General features: G+C 35.8%; 3 protein-coding genes across 3 annotated transcripts in view; 2 read left to right on the top strand and 1 right to left on the bottom strand.

Moving 5' to 3' along the window:
- Nucleotides 1-1,258: 1,258 nt before the first annotated feature.
- On the top strand, nt 1,259-12,654 carry LOC126818354 (uncharacterized). Its single transcript, XM_050545723.1, has 14 exons — nt 1,259-1,339; nt 1,631-1,682; nt 3,670-3,775; nt 4,598-4,783; nt 5,253-5,382; nt 5,737-5,878; nt 6,144-6,244; nt 7,261-7,402; nt 7,672-7,825; nt 7,954-8,078; nt 10,498-10,612; nt 10,955-11,074; nt 11,716-11,809; nt 12,586-12,654. The coding sequence occupies exons 1-14, from the start codon at nt 1,294-1,296 to the stop codon at nt 12,597-12,599; spliced, it is 1,527 nt and encodes a 508-aa protein (XP_050401680.1). The 5' UTR covers nt 1,259-1,293; the 3' UTR covers nt 12,600-12,654.
- Nucleotides 12,655-17,450: 4,796 nt separating this feature from the next.
- On the bottom strand, nt 17,451-24,994 carry LOC126818353 (uncharacterized). The gene is made up of 13 exons (XM_050545720.2): nt 24,918-24,994; nt 24,152-24,257; nt 23,290-23,475; nt 22,971-23,100; nt 22,495-22,636; nt 22,245-22,348; nt 21,632-21,773; nt 21,058-21,211; nt 20,547-20,671; nt 20,317-20,434; nt 18,548-18,667; nt 17,856-17,949; nt 17,451-17,689 (listed from the first exon to the last, which is right to left on the bottom strand). The coding sequence occupies exons 1-13, from the start codon at nt 24,962-24,964 to the stop codon at nt 17,673-17,675; spliced, it is 1,485 nt and encodes a 494-aa protein (XP_050401677.1). The 5' UTR covers nt 24,965-24,994; the 3' UTR covers nt 17,451-17,672.
- Nucleotides 24,995-25,966: 972 nt separating this feature from the next.
- LOC126818355 (F-box/WD repeat-containing protein 2) overlaps nt 25,967-27,053 on the top strand; it is a 30,374-nt gene continuing 29,287 nt past the window's right edge. Inside the window, exon 1 of the mRNA XM_050545727.2 lies at nt 25,967-26,023. The gene's annotated coding sequence lies outside the window, so the exon portion shown is untranslated. The remainder of the gene's footprint in view (nt 26,024-27,053) is intronic.

Below are 27,053 nucleotides of genomic sequence, written 5' to 3'. Positions count from 1 at the left end.
GGGACTCATATTTTGATAAAGTCACGGTACCTGAAAATAATAATAGACCTATCGTACACGCAAAATCTTATTTTAATTCACGTGTTAAATGAACACGCGTACAGCTGTGGCGGCTTCTATGATAATTATCCAATCAACAATCTTAATCTCCTGACCACTAGCTGGCACTAAGGTGCTAATTAATTGATGAGATTAACTTCAGCTTCAGCAGTTGCCACGTTCTTGGCGAAAATGATATGGTACCGTGAGGATAGCGTATCGTTCGATTTGCCACCAAAGAGATCAACCATCAGGTCTTTGCCAAGATCTGATATGTTCTCTTGAGATTTGTTTTGAAGGGTAAATGCACTAGCACAGGACTACATGACAGGATCAGATTTCACTAATTTCCGGAAGGCGGACTATTTTCTGATGCCTAAAATCCTTGAAGTTGAATCACAGCCTGAGTAGACATGTACAAAAGCAACTTGTTGCACGTATCGTCTCCTAAAGTTTCTTTCAACAGGTTAATGTTATACACTTTGTGTTCTTTTGACTACTTGTTTGAACGGAGGTAGACGATCTCATTGTCTGTTCTTGGGTAATGAAGGAGTAAGGTCAGGAAATCTGTGACAATTCAAACAACAGCCAAGAGGTCGATACTGAGGAGGAGGATGCCACTCAAAACTGAACGCACTGAAACCTATTCTATAATAGTGGACAGCTAAAGGTCATGAATACAATTTCATAATGATTTAACAGCTCAGTGATATCCAAAGTTCTCTTAATGTGTTCCTTGTCCCCCAAAACCTGGGGATAGACATCAAATTTGAGTCCATTTTTAATGATCGTAATGTGTTCTTTGCCCCCCAAAACATAGGGAAAGACACCAAGATCATCAAGTTTCGGTGGCCATCTTTGACGCCATCTTGAATAAACACTTTTCCGGGGGTCCTACTTTGGTAAACAATTTAGTATGTTATAAAGTTCACCAAACCCTACCAGAATCAGTTGAGAAATCTTTTTTTGGGTGGGGGGTGGAGGGATTTTCCATAACTAATTGTGTATATATATTATATATGTAATATTGGATAGGCTGTTCCAATTTCAAGGACGCGAGAAACTTATTTCACTAAATTTTAGAAATAAACATTTATTTAAATCAGTTTACTGATAAACCAAATGTAGAACAATCATCTGAGCCATTTGTGTCAAGATTTGACTTCACTGACCAGATGCATATTCCCATAATCGTCACGATATGTTTCTGTATAAAATTGTTAAAACGATTATTAGAATTAAACCAACATAACAATGACGTGGTATATATTTCTTCTGGTAGTATTCGCCCTACCATCAGGTAAGTTTGATTAATTGGACTATTTTCTACTTCAGATAAGTATGTAATATTGAATAAACAGTGAAGTTTGAAATATTTTATTTCAATATTATGCGTAACATTATAAATCTGGTTTTACGAAATGGACATTATTTTTGATATGCAATTTTTAAACAAAATTAAGTCACATTTTGGAGATAAAATATCATTTTATGGGACACTTTCTACTACCGAGTGTTATTAAACGGCCTTTGAATACTAGAAAATGACCATCACAAATCCATAGCTATATTTTCTTCTCAATTATTATAGATACGGATGGTGGTTGCCCAACATGTTCAAATATTGGTTCTGTACCCAGTGGGTAAGTATTGTTAATTTAAAATGGTGGTTAGGATAGTTAGGCTTGACCAACTATAATTACAATCAACATTTTCCTTATCCTTTGACACTTTCGTTTTTTGTAAATTCAAAGTGTGGACACTTCATATTCATATCACGTCTACACATGATCTGGACCCTTCCTCCAGCCTGTGACAATTTTTATTGTTCCCCGCCTTTCGAAGAAAGCAGGGGACTATTAATATGGGTTCGTCTGTCTGCCCGTCTGTAGGTCTGTCTGTCTGTCTGTCTGGCCGTCCGTCTGTCTGTCCGTCACACTTTTTGGGACACAATAGCCTGGAGGTCGGGTGTTCGATCCCTGCATTGGCCGAGAAAGTTCATCCACTTCCGGCGTGGTTCTCCCTTGTCAGTGATGCAGGACGGAGGGGCTGACAAGGAAAGCTGTCTAGTCGTTCGGATGGGACGAAAAACCGAGGTCCCGTGTACACATTGGCGTGCACGTAAAAGATCCCTTGGCAGTTGGAATTTGATATAAGAGTAGGCCTTAGTGCCGCTGTCCGGGCAACATTTCCCTCATAGCACACTGTATGACGTATGCCCGTCTTCATTAGCCCAGGTTAGGAGCAGAACAGTAGGACGTTAAACTCCATTTCATTTCATTTCATTTATTAGGCCAATGCCTTGATGGAGCATTTTCTGCTTAGGGTAAGCAGAGATAAGCAATTTGATTGGTTGATGCTTTGGGACACGATAACTTGAGTTCTAATTAAGTGAGAGTGACGTAACTTTGTGTATAGTTTCTTTACATCAATACCTTGGCTAAGTTTGATAATGAGCATTTTCTGCTCAGGGTAAGCAGAGCGGTAAGCAATTTGATTGGCCGAGACTTTGAAACACAATAACTCTCCTTCTAATTGAGCTAGAATGTTCGAACTTGGTGTAGGTGTTTATTAGGTCAATGCCCTGATAGAGTTTGTAGATGAGCATTTTCTGCTTAGGGTAATCCAAGATAAGCAATTTGATTGGTTGATGCTTTGGGACACGATAACTTTAGTTCTAATTAAGTGAGAGTGATGAAATTTGGTGTATAGTTTTATTACAACAATACCTTGACTAAGTTCGATAATGAGCATTTTCTGGTCAGGGTAAGCAGAGCGATAAGCAATTTGATTGGTTGAGACTTTGGAACACAATAACTCTCATTCTAATTGACCTATAATGTTCACACTCGGAGTTTATTAGGTGAATGCCTTGATTGAGTTTGAAGTTCGGAGATGAGAATTTTCTGCTTTGGGTAAGGAGAGATAAGCAATTTGATTGGTTGATGCTTTGGGGCACGATAACTTTTGTTCTAATTAAGTGAGAGTGGGAACACTTGGTGTATAGTATTATCACATCAATACTTTGAGTAAGTTCCATAAATAAGCATTTTCTGCTTATGGGTAAGCAGAGAGATAAGCAATTTGATTGATCGAGACTTTGGAGCACAACTCCCCTTCTAATTGAGGTAGAATGTTCATAATTGGTGTAGGCGTCCAGTAGGTGAATGCCTTGATGGAGTGCGATGATAAACATTGTCTGCTTACGGTAAGCAGAGATAAGCAATCTGATTGGTAGATGCTTTGGGGCACGATAACTTTGGTTTTAATTAAATGAGAGTGATGAAACTCTGAGTATAGATTCACTATATCATTACCTTGACTAAGTTTGTTGATAAGAATTTTCTGCTTAGGCTAAGGATCGATAAGCAATTTGATTGGTCAAGACTTTGGTACATAACATCTCTGCTTTCAAATGAGGTAGAATGTTTAAACTTGATGTAAATGTTCATCAGGTGAATGTCTTGACTGAGTTCAATGTTTAACATTTCTAGCTAAAGCTAAGCAGAGCTAAGCAATTTCTTTGGTCGATGCTTTGGGACAAGGTGGGGGGCAGACAATTACAGTGCAGAGACGAGACGATTTCTATTTATACTGTCATGCATAATTGAACTTTGTAATATTTTTTAGATTTACAAAGAAGACCTATTCCGGAACAAATGATCATATAGAAAATCCTGGTCGTGGTTTTGTTGAACAGAGAACATCTAGTTCACAACATCATCAACCATTAACTGTAAGTAAAATGAAAGGAATAACTTTCTAGAAATCTACAATATGGTGCCCTCATAACTTAAGTTACTGTATACTAGGAGCATTTTAGTTTTAAAAATATGTATTACTTCCATTCTTCCACAATACAATTCAGCGTTGACTTTTAGTAATGGCATTTTGTTTATGAACATTGTTCATTAAAACCCGGACAACGTACAAACACGCCGAATCGCAGATGTTTTAGTTAAATATGTTTCCAGGTTTCCATTATTCAGTATAAATATTGTTTTCTCTACACTGGGAATAGGTATACAGTGCTGCATTCTTGGACCTATTGTATTGCTGTTGTGAGCTTATCAAGTACAAAGATCAATATCCGTCATCGGGAAATTAAAAAGCCGTTCAGTGACCTTTATTGGCGCACTTTATCTGTCACTTTGTTAAGTTCCATTACGCTAATGTTTCAATATAACCGACTTTATTTTAAGTAGTCGGCGATTTTGCATGATCACATAAAGAATCAAGAATTAGTTAAAAAGACTAACTTCTCCTCAATCCGCCGTAATGGGAAACGTGCCCCTTCACTACTCTAAATAACACACTATTCAATTCGTCCAGCGGAGTTCGTATCCTGACTTGTGGTTTCCCGTCTTCATTAGCCCAGTAGGAGCAGAACAATAGGACGTTAAACCCCATTTCATTTCATTTCATTTGACTTGTGGTTTAGAGTTCATGCTGGTTAATTTTTCTTATCATAATTCAATACTTGTTTGACCCGTACAAAGATCAAAGATGCCACGCCCCTTTAAAACTTCTTTAACTTCCTTTATTAAAATTAATACAGGTGGATTTCCTTGACTCACTGCGACAGAAGATTGGAACTACTATGGTATGGAGATATTTCGTACTGGATAAATATGTTAGTTCTCATATATCCTCAACTTATCTAAAAGATGTTGATAATGATCTCCAAGCATTGACTGAAGCTGGATTCACTGTTACAGTTAGATTCTGCTATACGCTGAAAATGGTAAGTATTTCGTTAGCTTAACTTTACCTGTATATTGTACACATTTATATAGCCCCACCGCTTAATGTCCCGATGCACCATTTTAAGTAATAGAAATCACTTGCAAAGTACAATATTGTGAAAGATGAATCTCTGATAGGCATATCAGCCCAATAATGGTTCAATTTCCTTTCCGTGTTTACAAAGATATGTGGAAATGAAATTGCATCGATCTATGCTGCTCACAATACAATAAGCCCGCCGCGAGTTTGTTGTCCGCGAACATTTGTTAACACCTGTTTTAAATCCGATTGAATCCAAACCGGGACATTATCTAGAATTGGTATTTTGATATTTTTTTCCTAATTTCATATTTTAGCGACAAATATCAATGCATCATCGTTACTTTAATACTCGTTTTCTTCAAGAGTGGATTACATAGCTCAAACACGGATTTCCCTATTATGTTATGTTATCTTTATCTTTACAGAAATCTGAAGCACCATACGGTGATGCCAATAAATACTGGATATTGGAACATATAAAACAACTAAAACCAATCCTACAGAAACATGAAGGTGTTTTAACTTCCGTGGAGGCAGGGTTTATTGGAATTTGGGGTAGGTCACTTCTAATCAGCCCAAAAATGACTAAAGAAAGACAACAAATTTACCAACTACCATAGACTAAACGCCTCAAGTTATATTTACAAGCAACTGAACTGTGAGAACATTGTTTTATCATTAACACTCAGGTTCATCTTGTCATAGGTAACACTGAGGTCCACCCGTATGCACATGATAAATAGATTTTCAAAAGAAAATAGAGACACCACTCCCCATACAAAAAATATACCCTTGGCAAGGTGATCATAGTTATTTAAACATTAACCCCATTCCTTTATTTTCCTTTAAAGCTGATATTCCGGAATTTATTAAATAACCTTAATAATAAAGATACGTCTTCTTCCTTAGGTGAATGGTATTATACAACATATTTCGGAGATCCACATAAACGTGATAGTCATAAATATCCCAAACACGGCTATTCTGATAGTATCTGGAATGACAGAAAAGAAGTATTGACAGCTGTTTTAGATGCTGTCCCCCAATCCGTGTAGGTTTAAATCATAATGGGTTAAATTTAACTATCCTATAGAGATTTCTTAAACATCTTCAAATTCCATCCATCCAGAAAATCAAATAACCATGAATAATTAATTTCAATAAACAATAGCAACGCCTCTAAATGTAGATTACATACACATTATTACATTCAACAATGAAATTTAAAGGTGGGCTAACATCAGCTATACCGACTTTCTTGAACATTATCGTCGGCTATTATATACGATGTTAACTCGGCTGTTTTTATTTTCCAGTCAAGTTCAGATTAGATATCCATCTATCAAAAGAGACATGTGGGATGAGAAACCTACGTCATATTCTGAAATTCTGAAACATGGACATAAAGCTAGAACAGGTATAGATTCAGAACAATTGACACTCTGAAAACTATAGAAATATAAAAAATCATGATGATAGCTAATTAATGTTGAACACATTAAGCCCCATAGTAGCAATTCTTTGCCCAATATATCGAGCAAGATGATACAAAATCAGACCATCTGCTATCGTGACAGCCAGTCATCCCTCAAATTACTGTGTATAGTGTTAATTACTACTTAGAATACTCCCTGCTGGACAGCCCGTTTAACTATCTGATCTTTGTTCATAGTATTATGCAAATAGAAGCTATAGTCTTTGTTTAGTATATTATGTCAATACTTGATATTACAGTTTATGTTTAGTACATTATGTAAATCGTAGCTATAGTATTTGTTCAGTATATGCACATAGTAGATACCTTCTTTGTTCTGTATATTATACATGTACAAATAATAGATATTATAGTCGTTGTTAAGTTTATTATGCACATAGTAGATATGTTTAGTATAGGACTATATTCAGTATATTATGTAAATAGTAGATATAGTCTTTGTTCACTATATTATGCACATAGTAGCTACATTCTTTATTCGGAATCGATGGTTAGCACGTGCGCGCTGTATCATAAGGTCTGTCATTGAGTCAACTGGCGTGGTTTCGATTCCCCGGTTGTACGTGACAAGGAGTAGGGTCGCTTGTCCAATCTCTTGGGTTTCCTCCGGGTCCTCCTGTTTCCTCCCACTGCTAAAGACCCCTATTTTATTGAAATAAAATTGAACCACGTGTTAGTCCCGAAATGACCTAGTTAAACCTCATTTATCTCTCTCTTATTCGGAATCGGGTTCTAATCATAGCGCAGTAATGATTATGGTGAATTCAAATTCATTATCAATCCCATATCGATTCCGCATAGACTTACGTACACACCCCCTGATAGCAAATTGAGACGATGGAAATTGTTTTAAGTTATTCTTGTAGTTTATACAAGGAAACTGATTATTGTTTGCACCCGCGTGTGATCTTTGATATAATGATTTTATTGTCTTCCAGGTCATCATAACGACTGTTTCTTATCATCAGATAATGATGTTGGTACTTATCATAATAAAGCTGTTGATTATCCGTATCTACATGCTGATACTGAATATTGTGTCATAGGTGGAGAAACATGTGCTGTCACTAAAGATGACAGGTAAATAACAATCTAATATGGTTGGGTAAATGAAGGTAAAGGGCCATGGATTAGAACCGTCTGAGAAATTTGTCTTTGCCACAGATTAAAGAACGACAGGAATTATTCGTTGTGGAACAACGGTATTTACGAACATAATTATATCAAATACACGTATGTTATTGAGGCCTGAAATATAAGCAAACATAAAGATCGGAAAATGAAACCCCTCCTATATATAGTAAGCAAGAATATTTCATATCTTCAGTTTGTTTCTGTTACACCTTTAGAGATAAATGCCCTACAGCTTTAAAAGAAATGGCGTATTTTCACTGGACGTTTTTAAACGAAGGGTATAATCGAGATGTGTACGCTATATGGAAGAAGGATGGTTGTTATGAAGAGGTCCACAGGCGATTAGGGTACAGGCTATCACTGAGTCAGGTAAGACATTACCAGTACTACATGTATAATACTATGATATCGCGGACGAGGTACACCAGCCTCCAGCAGAGAAGCCGCTTTTTTTCAGCACCGTATTTATAACCGTCATAATATTTCTGAAATTTCAGACCATTTTACCAAACTCTGTACACCCAGGAGGAACTCTTTGTTATCAGTTTACTATTAAAAATGACGGGTTTGCTGCACCCGTTAAATCTATGAATGTCTATATAGTATTGCGTTCACAGCATGAGTAAGTATAATTTAGTTAGTTGGATGGATTTATACCATCCTCGGTATCCCCAGTGTTTTCATTCCGTTCTACTCCACTATACCCTGGGTTAATCCATAGGGTTTCCACGATTTCAAATTATCTGCCCTGGCCTTGATTGTAGCTAAGATCTACGAACCAATCGAGAAACAGTTTACAAACCAGTCGTTTCGCCATCGATTTTATAAGGATAATTAACCAAATTCATGTCCATTTACTGAATGGCTTGTGTAAATAATGTATATATTTTTAATTCATTTATAATTAATTGTATTATCAAAATATATAGTACGTTTCGCTGATTTCAAAAATGTATAACATCTATTAGATAACAAACCTTAATCTCTCAACCCTCCGTGTTTCGAGATAAGACATGAGGCCATTACCTTCAAATGTAGCACATGCGGGAGCGATTCGCACCCGGCATTTGTAAACAAAATTGACAATATTTTTAATAAAAACAAGGATTGATTATTGTTATTTATAATATTTCTGCCAGACCCAACTACAATTAAGCATATAATCCTACCTGAAACGGGTACAAATCGTCGTTTTTAAAATCGAGGCGTTAAGCCGTTACTAAGACCGCCATCTTTTTAAACGATACGCTGTCATCATGAAGGCGGGGCTAAATATAAGGCTTTTATAACAGACAACCAATAGGGCAATCTAAAGCTCTGTAACTATGAATGGATTTCAATGGCGGTTAATGTCAGACAAAAACAACGCTTCATTAATTTAAACGCGAGTATTTGGAGTTAGGCGACAGTTGTGCCACTACATTGGCCTCTGTAGGTTTAATTAATCATAATAGCATAAACTTATCTTATTTTAAAGATGTTATATGCATTAATAAAGAAATTGAGTTTGCCACTTGGAACTAAAGGCATCCAATCGTAGCTAAAAACAAACACATCAGTATATCTCAACGTTTTTAGCTACGTTCTCGTAGCTAAACATCTATATTTTAGACTTTTGTTATTATTATTACTATTCGTTCTTTATCTGAAATGTTTCATTCTGTTATGTTTATTATTATTGAACTTATACTTGGCAATTTGGTCCGGTCTTCATTAATTTCATATTATATAATTTGTTGTTTCTCGTAGCTAAACATCTATATTTTAGACTTTTGTTATTATTATTACTATTCGTTCTTTATCTGAAATGTTTCATTCTGTTATGTTTATTATTATTGAACTTATACTTGGCAATTTGGTCCGGTCTTCATTAATTTCATATTATATAATTTGTTGTTAGTAAGTACGCATTTAGAATAATTTGAACTTCTCTCATTTAGGCTAACTCCTAAACTTGTCCGATGAGAGTTACTTCCCTTTGCCAACTTCCTTTTCAATTAACGATGCATGGGATTGGTCGATAAAAAGAGCACAATCGTCAAGGGCGAATAATTTGAAAACGTGTCTCCCCAATAGATTAACCCAGGGGTTAGTGGATTAGAACGGAATGAAAACACTGGGGATACCGAGGATGGATTTATACGGGCGGTATTTTACTTTTTGTTTTTATACAATTACCTACGGAAGTCCATTAGGGTCATTGAAATGAAAAAAAAAATCTGATTATCTCGTAATTACAAGATAGCTATCTTGTTATAATTACAAGATAGATGAAGCCCATGAGTAATTTATTTAAAGGTCGCCATACACTGATTTATCGAATAGCTAGGACAGCGCCGTACTTCATTTCATGTTACAGAATCGGCACATTCATGCCATGCTCCCATTAATATCATTCGTTATTTTCATGCATCCAAATGAAATCAAATCGGGTTAATGAAGACAGGCATACGCCATGCAGTGTCCTATGAGGGACATTATGCCCGGACAGCGGAATTATGCCCGGACAGCGGAACTATATGGCCTACTCTTGCATCAAATTCCAACTTTTACGTGCACGCCATTGTGTACACAGGACCTCGGTTTTTCGACGCATCCGAACGACTAGACAGCTAGGGAAACCACACAGGAAAATCTCAGTCAACTTTTTCGGTCAATGCAGGGATCGAACACGCATCCTCCAGGCTAGCGAGCCAGCGTCTTACCCACTTACAAGATATTGCAATTACGTAATTACAAGATAACAGAATGTTTGTTTTTTTTCATTTGATTGACCCTAGTGGTCTTCCGTAATCAGTACTTACTATCTGTAATAAACGATTCGAAGTATTTTCGGACGCGTTCTCGTGTATACCACCCCTGGCACACATTACATTATATATCAGTTGGTCGATTTCAAAAATGGCCCCTTTGTACAGTATTTGTGTCGTAAATTGTCTCACCGAAGAGAATGTCATACCATATTCCGAGATCCTGCGATTTTAAACTTAGGCTATAAGCGTATAATATATGTGTGTGTGTATCTTTGTTTATTACTTTAGTGGAAAATATTTAGCTGCTAAATTATCCTATGATACTAGAATATGGCAACCTGGTCATCATGATATACAAGGTAGTGTTCATGTTACTAGAAATTTCCAGCAAGGTAGTTATGATGTAAGTATTATATGAATTAAATATATATACAGAGTATATTGTTTTCAGTATATAAACAAGTCTGCACTTCTTGCAAAAAACTTCAAGAGGGCTGGTTCTGAAAATATCGTCAAGTAAATAACGAGGTCCTGTGAACACATTGACTTCGTTCATGTAAATTATCCTTTAGCAGAATGAATTTAAAGAGGAAATTTCCAGAATTGCTCACACAATTTTAATAAAAATGACTTAGCGTGGTTTTTATGGCCCAAAGATTCATCATTGGCCACAATAAATCACGACCTCTGGTAGACTCTTTTTCGCCCTTTTCTATTTACAAGATCTTTTTAATGTATTTTACAGACATATTTAGCTATTGGAGATAAAGTGTTAAAAGATAGATCTGATTTCTACGTTTTATTGGCTAATAAAGATGTACCCGATCATTCTGCTGGTCTAAATAACCTTCATCATACTATCAAGGTAACACGCTCAATTCTGTCGATTGGTTGCAGATTTTTGGTTGCGTCTTTCTTCGGGGGCAGAATATGGTTATTCTTCCATAGAAACCTCCGGATCTACTTCACTACCGGGTATCTAAATAGGAATATACATGTACATGTAACTTGAAAATCGTAGGTTCGAATAATCACTGATGTTAGATTCACACAGTTTTCATCTGTTTGTTGTATTGCAACTGGTTGATGGGCATATAATCAAATATAAATTTTACCGTCTCTTTTTCAATTGCAAGCGATAAAGAGTTCACTTCTATTTATAACATGGTTGAGAGTTGTTTGTGCGTAGTTTTCCCACTAAAAGAGTTCCACAAGATATTTCAAAAATCTCTTCTGAAACCCCTTATCCCTATGTGTTGTACTTTATTCCAAAAGATTTTCGACCAGTGTTTATTGTTTTCTTTTCTGTATTCCATGCATTATTATTGTGATCATTTGACTGAAGTTTTATTCAAATTTGTCTTTCGGTTGTATTGACCCTTTGTCTTGATTACCCCAATATAAGATTTTTACTGCCAACATATAGTTCTTTAAGGCTTTATAATTTGGACGTCAACACCTACAACTGGAGTACTGAACATAAAATGTTTATTTTATATGCTTCAGGTTGATACGCATCATTCTGGGGACGCTGGTTCTTGTGCTTCCATCATTCCTTGGACTCCGCCAAAACACAGTCGTTATTCTAGAGTATTTAAAGGTTTGCTATATATCTTATCATCACCACATTACTTACCTAGCAAATTATAAACCCCGGCTTAGCAAGTGCTGCTTGTCGGGATTATATCTATAAATATTTGAAGAACCTTAGGGTTGGGTATGATTGCTTCGTTAATAAACGAGAACAGCATGCATACACACGCATGGATAAAATTGTTAGAATATTGGATGTAACTTTTACTTGGTTCGTGGTTTAGATTATGGTAATCATTAAATTATGTCTCTGATTTCACATGTAGTCTGTTGATACTATTGACTAAAAGTATTAAAATTGAAATCCAACATCTATATATATACATGTAAATTACAGCAAATGCTAGTTTATTTCCCTTTGACCAATTAGTACAATAATAATATTAATGAAACATTAATAACTCACACTGCCGCTTAAAACAAAGCAGTTAAAACAACAGATGACATAAAATAATGTGGAAGAAAGTTCCAAAAAATCACATCGTTTATAACTCAAATCAAAATGATTTCAACCATACGTTGAGACGTTGTAGATAAGACAAAATAAAAATACAGATAATACACATATTTCTAATGGGTTTTCAAGATGTCTCAGTTATCACAGTCATCATTTCCAATATTGGGGTAAACTACATGCAAGTAAAATCGAATGTTGTGGGACAATGACTGAAAGACACACTAATGCCACATGTCATCGTGTATTGAATTTACATGTTTAAGATTTTTATTTACTTGCATTTTCTAAAACATTCTGTAACCTAGAATATTTTATTTTAATTACAGGTAGTTTTCACTGAAGAAAACATAACTATACAAATTTGAATCTTTTGTATAATATGAATATATCGAAAACATGGTGTTTATTTCCTCGTGCCCCTGCGATTAAGAATTGTTGAGATACCAACAAGGGAATTAGCAGACCTATTAGCTATTGAAGAACCTAGCGGTACAGAACGATACCACTGGGGATACCGAGGATGCACCATAACGAACGCTAACGAATACCCAGAATATTCAGCGCACTGTACGTGCTAATGAAACAAATGAGAACTTGACCTGCGCATAACGGCAGTGATGAATGATTGGGTGTCGGATCTGCCTTTTATTGTACAGGGGCCCTTTTCTCAGATTCAGAGACCCTTTTCTTGGATTCGGGGCTCTTGCACTGAATTAGGGATCATAGTCTTGGGCTGGTGGTCCCTCGATTGCACTCGGGGATCCTGCCACACGGTGTCCATATGAAATTTTCTCTCCGAATTCAGCGTATTCTTTTGGTTTTATTTTTTGGAGATTTTCAATTCTATTTTATTGAACTCGGGGGGCCCTTGCATTGAAGTCGAAAGGGGCCTTTTCTGATTCAGGGGCTCTTTTCTTGGACTGGGGGCTCCTCCATTGGACGCGGGCCCTCTGCCACACGGGGTCCATATCAAATTTTCTCCACAAATACAGGATTTTCTTTCAGTTTTATTTTTGGAGATTTTCAATTTTATTCTCGCTCCAATATAATCCGCTACTGCATGTTGTGCATATTAATTTCACATTATAACATTGCAATATGTCATTATAGCGTCATCGTAGTAGTAGTGAATCCGCCTGTCCAAACCGATACTTTGGCCAGATTTAATACTTTTAACATTATGGGAATACATGATAATGATCAGTGAATAGTAGCGTTACTGTCACAGACTACAAGTTGTAAGGAAAAGAGATTTCTTTTAGAATCAAGCTTCTATTATCCGGGAGGGAAAATGCCTCATAAATTGGTGAGAAATTGTCACCCAAACGAAATAAGCAGTATACCTGGGAAAGTAAATGGGTTTGGTACATATATAATAAATTGTGGATAAAACCTAGCAACAGGGTGAAAAATAAGACAGAACGTTGAAGGAATTCAAATACAATATTAGTGATTAGAGATTGTGGTTTTTTAACAAATGATTAAAATTGGTAGATGTATTTCTAGCAATTAGTATGGAGAGAAATACATATTGGCAGTATAATGATAACAAATGCGAAATTCAGCATGCAGTAATGAAAGGAAATGGGATTTAACGTTATAGTGTGTGGGAGAAATTTTGCCCAGACTTCGGCGATATGGCCTACTCTTATATCGAATTCCAACTGCCAAGGGACCTTTTAGGTGCACGCCAATGTGTACACGGGACCTCGGTTTATCGCACCACTGACAACGGAACGGATAACCACGCCGGAAAATCCGGATGAACAGTATGCAGTAACACAGTGTTTTCTCAGTAATTGTCACTAAACTTTTTTGTCAGGATATATTACTAACCAATACTCTATTTAAAGAGTCAATATGCATTGCTAGGCTTACTACAGGCCACTTTTCTGACTTCAAATTATATATAAATTATCACCGACTGTCTGTTCCAGGCGATACTTCATCTTTTAATTAAAATGGCTAAAACTTTGTGACATACCTGGAATTTTCATCCCTTTGATTTCTTCCCTTAGCCTAAATGACTAGACGTCCGATAAAATCCAGTTTTCTCTTGTAAATTTCACATATTTAGACATTGTCACTTTCTCAGAACATAAACATTACAACTAGGCGTGCGTTAAATGAACACTTGCATATCGCATTAGGGTAGACAGGTACTTTACTAATTTGGTGCATTCGGTTAGAAATGTCTAGTGAAGGAGAATTCGCCCGTTTATTTTGCGATTATGGCCCCTGATTGTACGAAAAATCGCGTTTTTAGTTTGTGAACCCTGTAAAGTTCGCAATTTTTATCTGATTTTGTTGAAATTTCAAATGTAAGTTTATAACCCAAAGATATTGGTACCTTTCGATATTCGCGCATATAGGACTGTAACTTCTTGAATTATGGCCCCTGATTGCACAAAAAATCACGTTTTTTTTAGCTTGTGGACCCTAAGGAGGTACTAATTTTATTCCGATTTAACCAACCGTTTGAATATATCACCGTTACACCTTAATGACGATTGAGTTCGAATCTACAAGACAAAATTGCCGCCCCTCTACGCAAATAGTGTAAACATCTGGTATATCAAGGTTGTGGACCCTCTAGAGGTCACAATTATCTTCTAATTTTGATTCGATTTTGATGAAACTTGAAATGCATGTTTATAGCCCAAAGATCTTGGTTCCTGTCGATATTCGCGCATATATAATGTACCTTCCTGAATTATGGCCCTTGATGTTACGAAAAATCGCTTTTTGTTTAGCTTGTTCTCTATCCATCTCTTGCAAAATGTGGGCGTGTCATGCCTGGCAGCCGCTGGTTGACATGTCCGGGAAATAGGCAATGTTGTGGGAATCACTTTTCAACTTTTTATGCCCATAAAAGAATAAATGGTTGTTTGATTTTCATAAACATTTGCACCATTCTGTGAATATTTCTTAGATGTAACTAATTGGTCATTGAAAATGACGTCCTTATGGCAAACATTGTATTTTTGCGAACATATATACATCAAAAGATGGTTTCTAACTTGAGTCATTGCCAAGAAATAGTCAATTGTTCAAGAGTAACCCTTTACGTTGTTTTGCGCACAACACATTTATCGATAGTTTAATAGACATTATACCATTTGATAACTTATACAAACCGCCATTCAATCCAAAATATACAATATTACCGGAAGTGACGCGATTTTGAAAAAAGAAACTATATTTGTATCTTTTAAAACAAATATTCGTTCTAAAGATTGTTATTCGCTACCCTTTACTAATACTATTTACTATCTATATGTATTACTAAATAATAGTATGCAGGTATACGACCATTTTGATATCATAAAATAATTTTTAACTTTGTCCTTTGCCGAGAAATAGACAAATTGTATGCAAATATACGACCAGGCAGATATCACAAAATAATCTCCAACTTTATCCATTGCCGAGAGATCGCTGATTTATCATTAGTCACTTTGCAGGGTTTTCACACTTCAATATTTTTTGGTTAACAGTATTTTAATTTTTTATACTGTTCATTACATCCTTGATATTCATAGTATTGCATTGCTACCAATAATTAATTTAAAAATGAATAATTTAATCGAGACTTTTTATTATATCGTAAAAACAGTAGCAATGGAAATCGAGACGACGCTTTTCTTATCAAAATTTCCAACATTTATAACTTCGCACAGATTTATTTAATTTTACCAAAGTGTCAATATTCCTTTGTCATTATCTATTTTTAAATCATTATATTTAGACTGTCAGCTCTTTATCTAATTCTTTACATAGCAGAAACATATGCCGTGTTATTGATTTAATAACTGCCTTAATAATATTATATAAATAGTAGTTTTATTTTTGTTGAAGGTTTCATTAGGAATTAAGCTACATAGAAAATTAGTTTATCACAATACCAGTCTTAGCTCAAGTTTAAAATTTCCAACAGTTCTCAAGGAAAATTTTAAGCCACTGAACAATGCAAACCGACATAACCAATGGATATTATGGACCAAGTTATTTTGTGTATGTCCTGCAGCCTCCTTCCAAAATCCCATCACATGTCAGCACAGTAGCGGGTTAAAATTTGCATGTAGCTTATATCGATATCATAAAGTTACAACCCTCGTACGGGGGGGGGGGGCAATTAAATATTCAAGTCAGTGGGACAAAAAACCGTGGTCTGGTACCCAGTAAATAACTGTTTCAAAAGAGTTATATTCTACTGAACCAAAACAACCACTTACACATCCGAGAAGGGCGAAACGACTTAAAGCCAACCCAGAACTTTTTGTCCACTCAGGATCTTCCAGATAACTAGGCCAAACATGGCTGTTTTCGGTACCAAGACAAGATGTCAACAAACCATAATTTTGCAAGGGAGGATAGCTTGATCTAAACTTCGTTCTCACAAGACAGAAAGCAATTTTCGAGTCGTAGTATCACCTGGAACAGACAGTAGACATGCCACGCCATAATCAACCCTCTAGGCCATAGGAGGCTGCCAATAGATTGACAATAGCCTGACAAGAGAGTTATGCACATTGTCTACGATATCACTAGTTTTGGAACTACAGACGTTAAACGATATAGGTTCTTGTTATTTACAGCTTTCTATCCTGATATATTAAAGTTTAGTTTGTCTGAAACCCGATAAAAGTTTCCCTAAATCTCTCATAATGATTCTTTAAAGCCTGCAATTAGCTAAGAGCATAAAACTATGGGCAAAAGCTGGCATTCCGCATAGCTTTCCACTGATTTTTTTATGGTATGTTTATGTGTGGTTTAGTAATAATTAATTTACAGCCTATGAAATAAGATTTTAATATTACTACCACAAATAATCAGCGATTTATATCGAGAATAATCGTACCAAACTGAAAAAAATAATATAAAGTTTGGTATACGCGTAAATAGAATAAGGATAATGTGTTGATCTGCGCAACTCTTTCTACGTCTGATGCTGGTAGACCACATAACTATTTGCCAATGATTATGTAGGAATTAATCGACTATTGTACCATATATTTCGCCTTCTTCTATGTATTTGAAAAGAGAAATATTTTGTATTCACCCCTTTTGCCGTTACTGTAGAATTATTGCTTGCCTTTCTGTTATTGTACTTCAGCCATATTTCTATATTGAGAAATAGTGCCCTAGATTTCTGGTATTATTTAATATCGGTTATATCTTTCCATCTTAGTAATATAAAAAGGATTGTTTTCTGGTAATGTAATACCATTTATCAATTGGCTTACCGGTGTTTACTTTTATTAGCCCCTACAAAATTAGTGCTAGGGCTTCGTGTTATTCAACCGGTGTATTGACTGATAATTCTCACTGTAGATGATAATTGTTTTAATCTCGAAAACATTCTATTGCTAATTCTTATTTTGTGGGAAATCAATGGTCAGGTGTCTTCTATTCATATAGTGTAGTTTCCTGGAAAAGAAATCAAAAAGTTTAGAGATTGCGCACGATACTATCATTGCTGTCGTTATAGGAAATTTATTTTGCCCATCTCTGTACAATGCATATCGAGCAGGAAAACACATTACTATGATGCACTGCCCAGCTTCTTGGGTTAAAAAAAACAATTTATTTATACCGTGGAAAACTCGGGAATTAAAACTCTGTGCAGGTGGTACCCAATATTCTAATGTAGCACATCCAGTAGGATCATCCGAGTGTTGACTGGTAACCTGCATGTAAATAAACATGTAGATGCAAAAGGTCAAGAAATAAACATAAAGAAATCTATTTAAAAAAAAAATCAAAAAAAAAAATCACGGGCCGACCTTGGCCACCTTGCACATCTCTAAATACCTCCATAGGAAAAATATTTTTTTATTCGCAGAATTCCGTATTTTCCGCTATTTTTAAAACTTCTGTCGAGTATAATAATTTCCGCATTATGTACAGATTGTTATAACAAATAAACCTGTTTATTTTCATTGTATAATATATGTGTTTAACCAAAGTGGGGGGTTGGATGGCTGAATGGTTAGCGTGCGCGCGCTGTGTCATAAAGTCTGTCATTGAGTCGACTGGCATGGTTTCGAATCCCCGGTTGTACGTGGCAAGGAGATGGGTCGCCTGTCCAACCTCGTGGGTTTTCTCCGGGTCCTCTGGTTTCCTCCCACTGCTAAAATAAAATTAAACAATATGTAAGTCCCGAAATGACCTAGTTTGTGTCGAGTGGACGTTAAACCCGATTTCTCTCTCTCTCTCTTAACCAAAGTGTAAAATCTGTAGACACTGGCCTTTCAATAATGTATGATGTAGTACTAGTTTATTTACCGTTATTGTATGATGCAGATTATTATAACCAGAATAATAAACAGGAACATTTTGGTTAGCCAAAAGTATATAATAATCAGAATGATCTGTTAATATCTTGTCTCCAATCGCCAAATACACCTGAAAAACACGGCATCATGTGTATTCACAACCATACCAAAAGACAATGCTATTCAGTTCACATTAATTTTTATTGTGGGCGTATATTATCGTCACCTGCTTCCGACGGCCGTCCACAATCAGACCGAAGAACCAGGTGGAATAATATTTAATTTATCGTATGACGGAGTGATCATCGGGTGACGTTAAAACTCACGAAATCTACTAACAGAGAATTTTTAAAAGCTGACTGGATTGTTCATTCGAGCATACGAAAGAATCCAACTGAAATTCCATTTACCCGTAACTTTTAACATACTGGACAATGTTGCCGATATAAAGGTCACGAATGCGACATATTACAGTGCTGTCGATTTTTAAATTTTGGTTTTATAAATATCACAGACGACGCTAATATTTTTATTCAAATCTATATATATATTTGTGACTGTCGTTTGTCTGTCTGTGTCTGTCTGTCTGTTCGGGGTTGGCGGCTACACTAGGTCTGCCCCGAGTCTGAAATTTGGGGTATAGGGGTAGCTCGGACCGGGGAGTAACATAGGCCAGGTGGCGTTAGTCTATCACTTCCGGTTTCGGAGATATGACCGCCGAGCGAATCCGGTCTGTTCGGAGTTGGCGGCTACACTAGGTCTGCCCCGAATCTGAAATTTGGGGTATAGGGGTAGCTCGGACCGGGGAGTAGCATAGGCCAGGTTGCGTTAGTCTACCACTTCCGGTTTCGGAGTTATGACCCCTGAGCGAAGCCGGGTATCTGTCTGTCTGTCTGTTCGGGGGTTGGCGGCTACACTAGGTCTGCCCCGAGTCTGAAATTTGGGGTATAGAGGTAGCTCGGACCGGGGAGTAACATGGGCCAGGTGGCGTTAGTCTACCACTTCCGGTTTCAGAGTTATGACCCCCGAACGAAGCCGGTCTGTTGGGGGTTCGTGGCTACACTAGGTCTGCCCCGAGTCTGAAATTTGGGGTATAGGGGTAGCTCGGACAGGGGAATAACATAGGCCAGGTGGCGTTAGTCTACCACTTCCGGTTTCGGAGTTATGACCCCCGAGCGAAGCCGGGTATCCTGCTAGTAATTCATAAATTGGGATCTCATCAGTACCGCAGGTTAATATTATGAAATTTATGATCATAAAAAACACAGAAATGCGAGATTTATAAAGTTCGTTTTTTTCACAGATAAAATCATTTCTATACTATCGGCAAGCGTATATATTTATGTACATATATATCTACCTTAAACATAGAAGTTCTTGTACTTTATCTACTTTCAGCAGTTGGCTGAAATAAAAATCTGATTAAAACACAGATTCTATTTCGTTTCGTTTTTTATAGTTAAAAATTTCGTTTTACTTGTCTTTGGATTAATCAATGTCTGACGTCATAGGGTCAAAAGCCGCTCGAACGACCCCTGGCACGACCTTCGAGTACAACTTTTCAGATCTTCATGTAGTGTAGGCCATCGAAAGTATAAAAAAAACGAAACGAAATATAGATCTGTATTTTAATCAGATTGATATAAAAAAAAGACTGTCCGTCCCCTTTCAGCGATAAACTTTTGGAAAATTATAGGTATCGCAGGTTAAGTGCTTCCCTTAATTGAAGAATATTGTTATGAAATTTTTTGGGGGTAAAATATCTTAACCGGAACTTACTTCATAGCTATCAGTTGTAAAGTTGGCAGGAACATGAATACTTCCACTCAAACTGTAGCTTTCATATGGAATCCATGTTCTGACATCGTGTGGTAACATAGCGGCATAAAAATATCCTCTGCAATAGAACACGATACTGTATTTTGTATTGCTTTAATTCGCTTGAAACCCAACTTTATATCAACTTGAAATGTTAATCAAGGAAATATATTTTATGATATATTACAAACCTGAGATGAGAACGGAGTAAAAGAAATACGTTCATTGCTTTTACAGGAGCAGCAAAACCTATACTGTCTATTGTAAACTGATAACATAGAGTTCCTCCCGGGTTGACAGAGTCTGGTAAAATAGCCTTAAAAAGATCAAAATATATCAATTTTCGCCAATTGGGTTCAGTTCTTATGTCACATCTCAACAACTTACTATAATCATTTACTGTTGTCATTTCATTTATCATCCGGGTTTTACAATTATTCATACTTTTGTATTTAAACAATTTAATTGGTGATGTTCAGTGTTTGTTTTATTCTAAGTACCCATAACTTATGACATATCTTGCAGTTGATCATTAAATTTTATATGAAGACAATTCTTATGAACTTGATTACTTTTACCATTTGATGTCATTTTCTCAGAATTGGGTTGGCGAACGTATACAACATTTTATCAGCTGTAACCCACATAGAAGCTGAATGATAATTCATTTGTTCCAATGGGTTTTTTTTCTCTGAAACAAACCTGTTGTAGGGCAAGTCTATAACCTAAACGTCTGTGAACTTCTTCATAACAACCTTCTTGTTTCCACAAATCAAGTATGGCAGTTTTAAAATCTTGGTTGAGAAAAGACCAATGGAAATATTCCATTTCATGGAGAGCAGTTGGGCATTCATCCCTGTAACACAAATAAAAAAGTCTGTCAGAATTGCTTAAAAGATGCATTATATAACAGCTAAATCTTCCAAATCCATAATCAACTCTCTGGTGTCTCAGATATTGAATGGATTATAACATCTTCACCATTTAATAATGTAACGATGAACTGGATAATCGAAACTTGGTTTATTATCGTAGCAATCGTACTTGACAATCGAAAATATCTTACAAAAACTTCAATCACTCATAAGTTCACTCAGAATAGAGTAATTTTATCTTAAGTTTTCAATATATTCATTTCTCGTTGTTTAACTATTATAGCAAACACGGCCTACTCTTTATCTTAATCTTACATTCTTAATCTTACATAATGTATCCTTAATTAATTCTTTATGTGCCATTTTATAATTTTAACGCTAATAATAGATTTATGATTTACCTATCATTTGTTGTTAAACGACATGTTTCACCGCCAACAACACAGTATCTAGTATCATTATGTAAATATGGATATTCAAATGACTTATTGTGATACGTTCCTACATCATCATCAGAAGAAACAAAACAATCATTGTGATGACCTTTAATAAATAAAAGATAAAAAGCAACCAAAATAATTATAAGAAAATACTTAGACTGTCAAATTCCATGTCTGTTTGTAAATTGATAGCAGGGCTTACGATCCCTGGGTTTTAAAGAGATTAGAACACCGGTAAATTAGACCTTGTTCGGCTGGAGAACGGGGATAAAGTTCTTATTCAGTGACACGAGTATTTGACACCTGGCTCGAGTAAGGATCCGAGATGCAACAGTGAGGTTAATATATACGAGTACATAAATGTCTAACCGTTATGTCGAATCTCTCATTTGTTAGAGAACCGGTAATTATGCACAACCACCCGTTCTGTTACAGTTGGGAGTTGTCCCCACCAAAATGCCACACTGCATACGAATACAGATAACCTGAAACATTTCCCGCTTCAAAGAAAATGTGTCAGATGTACAAAATCAAAAATAAAATGAAATTTTGATAAAACTGATACACATTCTACCTGTCCTTGATTTATTGTTTTGTTGAAGAACATCGGAATAATCTGTTGGTATCTCAGAATTCCACATATCAACTTTAAGATTAGGATATCTCAGTTGAACCTGTCTATTAAAAAATGACACGGTATAAAAACAGGTAATTTTACGCTCATTTACATGTCCATTTTCGAACTAAATATATGTATTTTATCATCAGATGTCGTGGGTGTTTATAGTCAAAGTCTACAATAAATTAATAAAGGAATTATTTACGTGGTTTTGGGAATAGCACCAAGGACAGCTTCTAGCACATCTTTTCTATCGTACCATATGCTTAAAGGATATCCATATTTTGGCCACTTTTTATAATCTCGTTTATTTGGATCTCCAAAATATGTAGTGTAGAACCATTCGCCTGTTAATATGAAATATGTGCACTACTGGTCGTTAACTATCATGTATCAACCGAAACCAGTCAAAGAAAGTCGTACAAACCCGGATGACAACACAATATGAACGCCATTCAATTACGCCAACTTAAATACAGTTCATTGGGCCTATAAGTGACCACAAGAAGAAAACATAAAGATGTTACATAGTACTTTCAAATCATGTTTGTTTCTGTGTTTTCTGTGCGATTTTTTTTTATTGTGCTACAACACTTTATTACATTTTTAGATTTGAAACGTATGTTGATGCATAAGAAGCTGAAAATTTCCTTTAAAGTTGATGAGTTAGATGAAGCTTACCCCAAATTCCAATAAATCCGGCTTCAACAGAAGTTAGAATCCCTTCATATTTCTGTAGGATTGGTTTTAGTTGTTTTATGTGTTCTAGTATCCAGTATTTATTGGCATCACCGTATGGTGCTTTTGGCGTCTAGTATAATAGAGAATATGGATATTACAAGGGTTTCTTTCGTAGAATAAACGTGTTTCATTTGTTCCTGTGTGATAATACCGTATTAAGTCCCAAAGTGGCCTAATTTCTTACCCTCTACCCCACTCCTCGAAAATAAAACTTTACTTTTATCCATAAAAATACATGATATCATAGAGATATACTTACAAATTTAAATGTATAGCAGAATCGTATGACAGCGGTATAACCAGCATATCTTATTGTGTATAAATCATTGTCTATGGTTTTTAGATACTCATCTGAGATATGTGACGATACAAACAAATCCAACACAAAATATCTCCAAATCATACTGGTACCATTACTCGCACGTACAGAATCTAATTCCCCTACCTATCCAATATAAACAATCAACCAGATTCAAAAACAAAATACAAGCATGATTAAAAATATCTGTTCGCCAATCTGTTCTTTCAAAATAATCAGCCTGCTTTAAAAAATAAAAAAAACCCAAAATTCAAACCCTGAAACAACTTTCATAAATCAATTGATTTTCAAGAGGGTATTGAATCTTAAAGCCGCCGATCGCCAGTTGCGAGACTGTTAATCCTTTGCAAACTAAAATATTGGGAATCACTGATAGGAATTGGAAAAATTTCAACATTTTACATCCATTGCAGACGATATAGAAAACACGGGCCAGCGCCACCTAGATTTTTTGCTGAAATCCTTCGACGAGCCCAAATACAATCCGATTGGATCCAAACCCGGGGATCATCTCCAGTGAATGTTTCAATTGTGTTTCCTAATTAAATGTTAAATAAACAATTTGAGTAGAATTTAGACTGGATTAAGCCGTGAACAATAAGACGAAAAATGACCATCAGCGACAATATGGACCAAAGTTATTATCCTTCGATTGGTCCTTGATTCTAGAATATGTATTAAGACTCCATTCCATTTCTTGGATTCTCGATAAATTACATTATTTTTGGGGTGTTTTAATTGTACCTTTAATCCCTTACTGTATTTAATGTGAGAGATAAAAAACTGCACAGGTACTACTTACGGTAAGAAGTTTGTAATCAGAAGCGTAAGAGTTAATCTGTGGCATAAAACCGCGATGTGGGTTTTCAATATGTTCGGTACTTTGTAAATAGAATATTTTACTATATCTATAAGAATAAAAGTAAAAAAATTAAAAAATTAAACGCCAGGTATGCATAATAGTATGCATGATGTAAGATTTAGATGAAGCGCTGACAGCTCTCGATATAATAGTTTGAAAATAGTTATTGAAATATCATTCAAATTTACACTGCATTCTGAGCTGATATGGCTGTATGGAGAATAGCGGAGTCTCAATTGGCATTTCTTCCGTTTATCCATTTTTAGATAAATTATCAAAAGACAATCTTGATTAAATCCATTGAAAATCGCAAGCATCCGATGTTCCAGAGAGTTCAGTTTGGTCTTGTCATGTTTGTAAATGTCTACTTAATAATTTATATAACATTTAAGGCCAAAATAAAGACTTGCAATAGGCAGATTTAGCTCTTACATAATGCATCTTTAAATATCATGTTGAAGCAATAGTGCATGTTTGCACTAATTGAATAAAACGGATTATAATGATAATCCTAAATCCCGTCTTCATCTGCCCAGTCGGAGCAGAACAGTAGGACGTTAAATCCCATTCATTTCCCTTATCCTAAACCAGAATTCTACTAATTCAATAAAACGGATTATAATAATGGGTACAATAATGATACACGGTTTACGCCCTGGGAATGTTTCGAATTGCATTGTTGCAGTATGCGGAAGACATTACTTACCCGGTTGGAACATGTATTGATGAAATGTTAGAACATACCGGACACATCGTCGAGGCATAATGACCTGAACAAACAACTTTGAAAATTATTTTAAAAAAAACCAAAAAAAAAAACAACCCCGAAATGAACTGGTACAATAAATACCATGATAAACAGTGGCATACCTGGAAATGGATACCTTGCATTGGAATTTGTTCGATCCCTGCATTGGCCGAGAAAGTTCAGCAGGATTTTCCGACGTGGTTTCCCCTTGTCAGTGGTGCAGGACGGAGGGCCTGACAAGGACAGCTGTCTAGTCGTTCGGATGGGACAAAAAACCGAGGACCCGTGTATAAATTGGCTCTACGTAAAATATCCCTTGGTAGTTGGAATTCGATATAAGGGTAGGTCATAGTGCCGCTGCCCGGACAAAATTTCCCTCATACTAGTCATAGCACACTCTATGGCGTACCCGTCTTCATTAGCCCAGTCGGAGCAGAACAGTAGGACGTTAAACCCCATTTCTTTTCATTTCATTGCACTGGTATTTACGGGAAACGAAAGCGTCTACAATCTAAGCATGTCTGCATGTAATCTATAAATAATTTGGGAATAGATATGACATATGAAGCAATTATTTTTATTCTTATGTATTGTTTAATGGTCGAGAGCGAGACATTAAGTAATATATTGTAACAACATGAGGGCCGTAGGCTCGAATGTTTTTACAATATATTACGCAATGTCGTAAGCTCGAGACCATTAAACATCTTAAAATACTGACACTCCGCACGAGCTTTTACGTCACACTAGTCCAATATCTCACTGGTATGAATAAAGTACTATTGGCAAGTTGCCCGTACGATTATTTGAAATAATGGTACGCCAACATCAAAGGGTGACGTCACATCTGTATTTTAAATTGATATAACGATCATATATTTTAGTTACACTTACCCCCAATCAAAAATATAAAATATACCAGAATCATTTCAAAAGCTTTCATACTCCGTCCATTTCGTATTACCAATGATTATCTCCCTTGCTTGTGATACGTGTATGACAATATGCCACTGAGAAATGACAGGTGGAAAGAAACACTCCTTCCAGTTGTTGTATACATTTTGGTTAGTAGAACAAAGATATATAATCATATACACACTAACCTATACAGGTCGTTTACATACAAAAATTATATCTCGCGTCTTTTTAGTTTCTTGACATTTGGAATTCAAAATAAGAGTAGGTCGCATTGTTGTTCTGGCAAAAATTCTCTCTTAGCACACTGCATGGCGTATGTCCGACTTCAAACCCCATTTCATTTCATTTCCATGGGGAGTTACAACTGACAGATAAATGTGCAACGTTGTCCCGAGAAATTGTTAAAGATAGGTTGCCAGTTAACGAAACATACGCCCACAGCAGCTAAATCGTCCGGGCAGTCAACAAGAGTTGTCACATATTTTTACTTTTTTCGGTAATGAAACATTTATAATACATTAAAATCTGATCAAGAGTAACAACTTATTAAGTAATTCTCAGAAAACCATTAGAATTTGTTTTGTTTTTAAAACGTTAAGTATATGGAACTTTTAACATCATGGATTTAGCTGTTCAAGTCATAAAAGTTAATTGAAAATCAATATACTTGTTCATCTCAAGACCTTAAACTCAATCTGAAGTCAATCGGATGATAACTTTAGCTTCTAGAGCGTCACAAGATCACAAGTGATCAAGGGCCATATCGGAAATCGTTGAAAATCAAATTGATTCTTCGTCTCATGAACTCAAACACTATGTATAACTATAAAGTCAATCAGATATTAACTCTAGCCTCTAGAGCATTTACAAGATATTTTGAAGTGATCAAGGGCCATAACTCTGGCAGTAATTATAGAAAATCGCTGAAAATGAATAGACTTCTTCGTCTCATGACCTTAAACACTGTGTATAAATTTAAAGTCAATCGGATACTAACTTGAGCCTCTAGAGCGTCCTCAAGATTTTTCAAAGTGATCAAGGGCCATAACTCTGGCAGTAAATATCGGAAATCGCTGAAAATGAATATGCTTCTTTGTCTCATGACCTTAAACGCTGTGTATAAATTTAAAGTCAATCGGATATTAACTTTGGATTCTGAGCGTTCACAAGATTTTT

The sequence above is a fragment of the Patella vulgata genome, chromosome 4 (assembly GCF_932274485.2).
Source record: "Patella vulgata chromosome 4, xgPatVulg1.2, whole genome shotgun sequence".
Taxonomy (NCBI): Eukaryota; Metazoa; Mollusca; class Gastropoda; family Patellidae; genus Patella; species Patella vulgata.
This window is presented reverse-complemented; position numbering and strand designations above follow the sequence as displayed.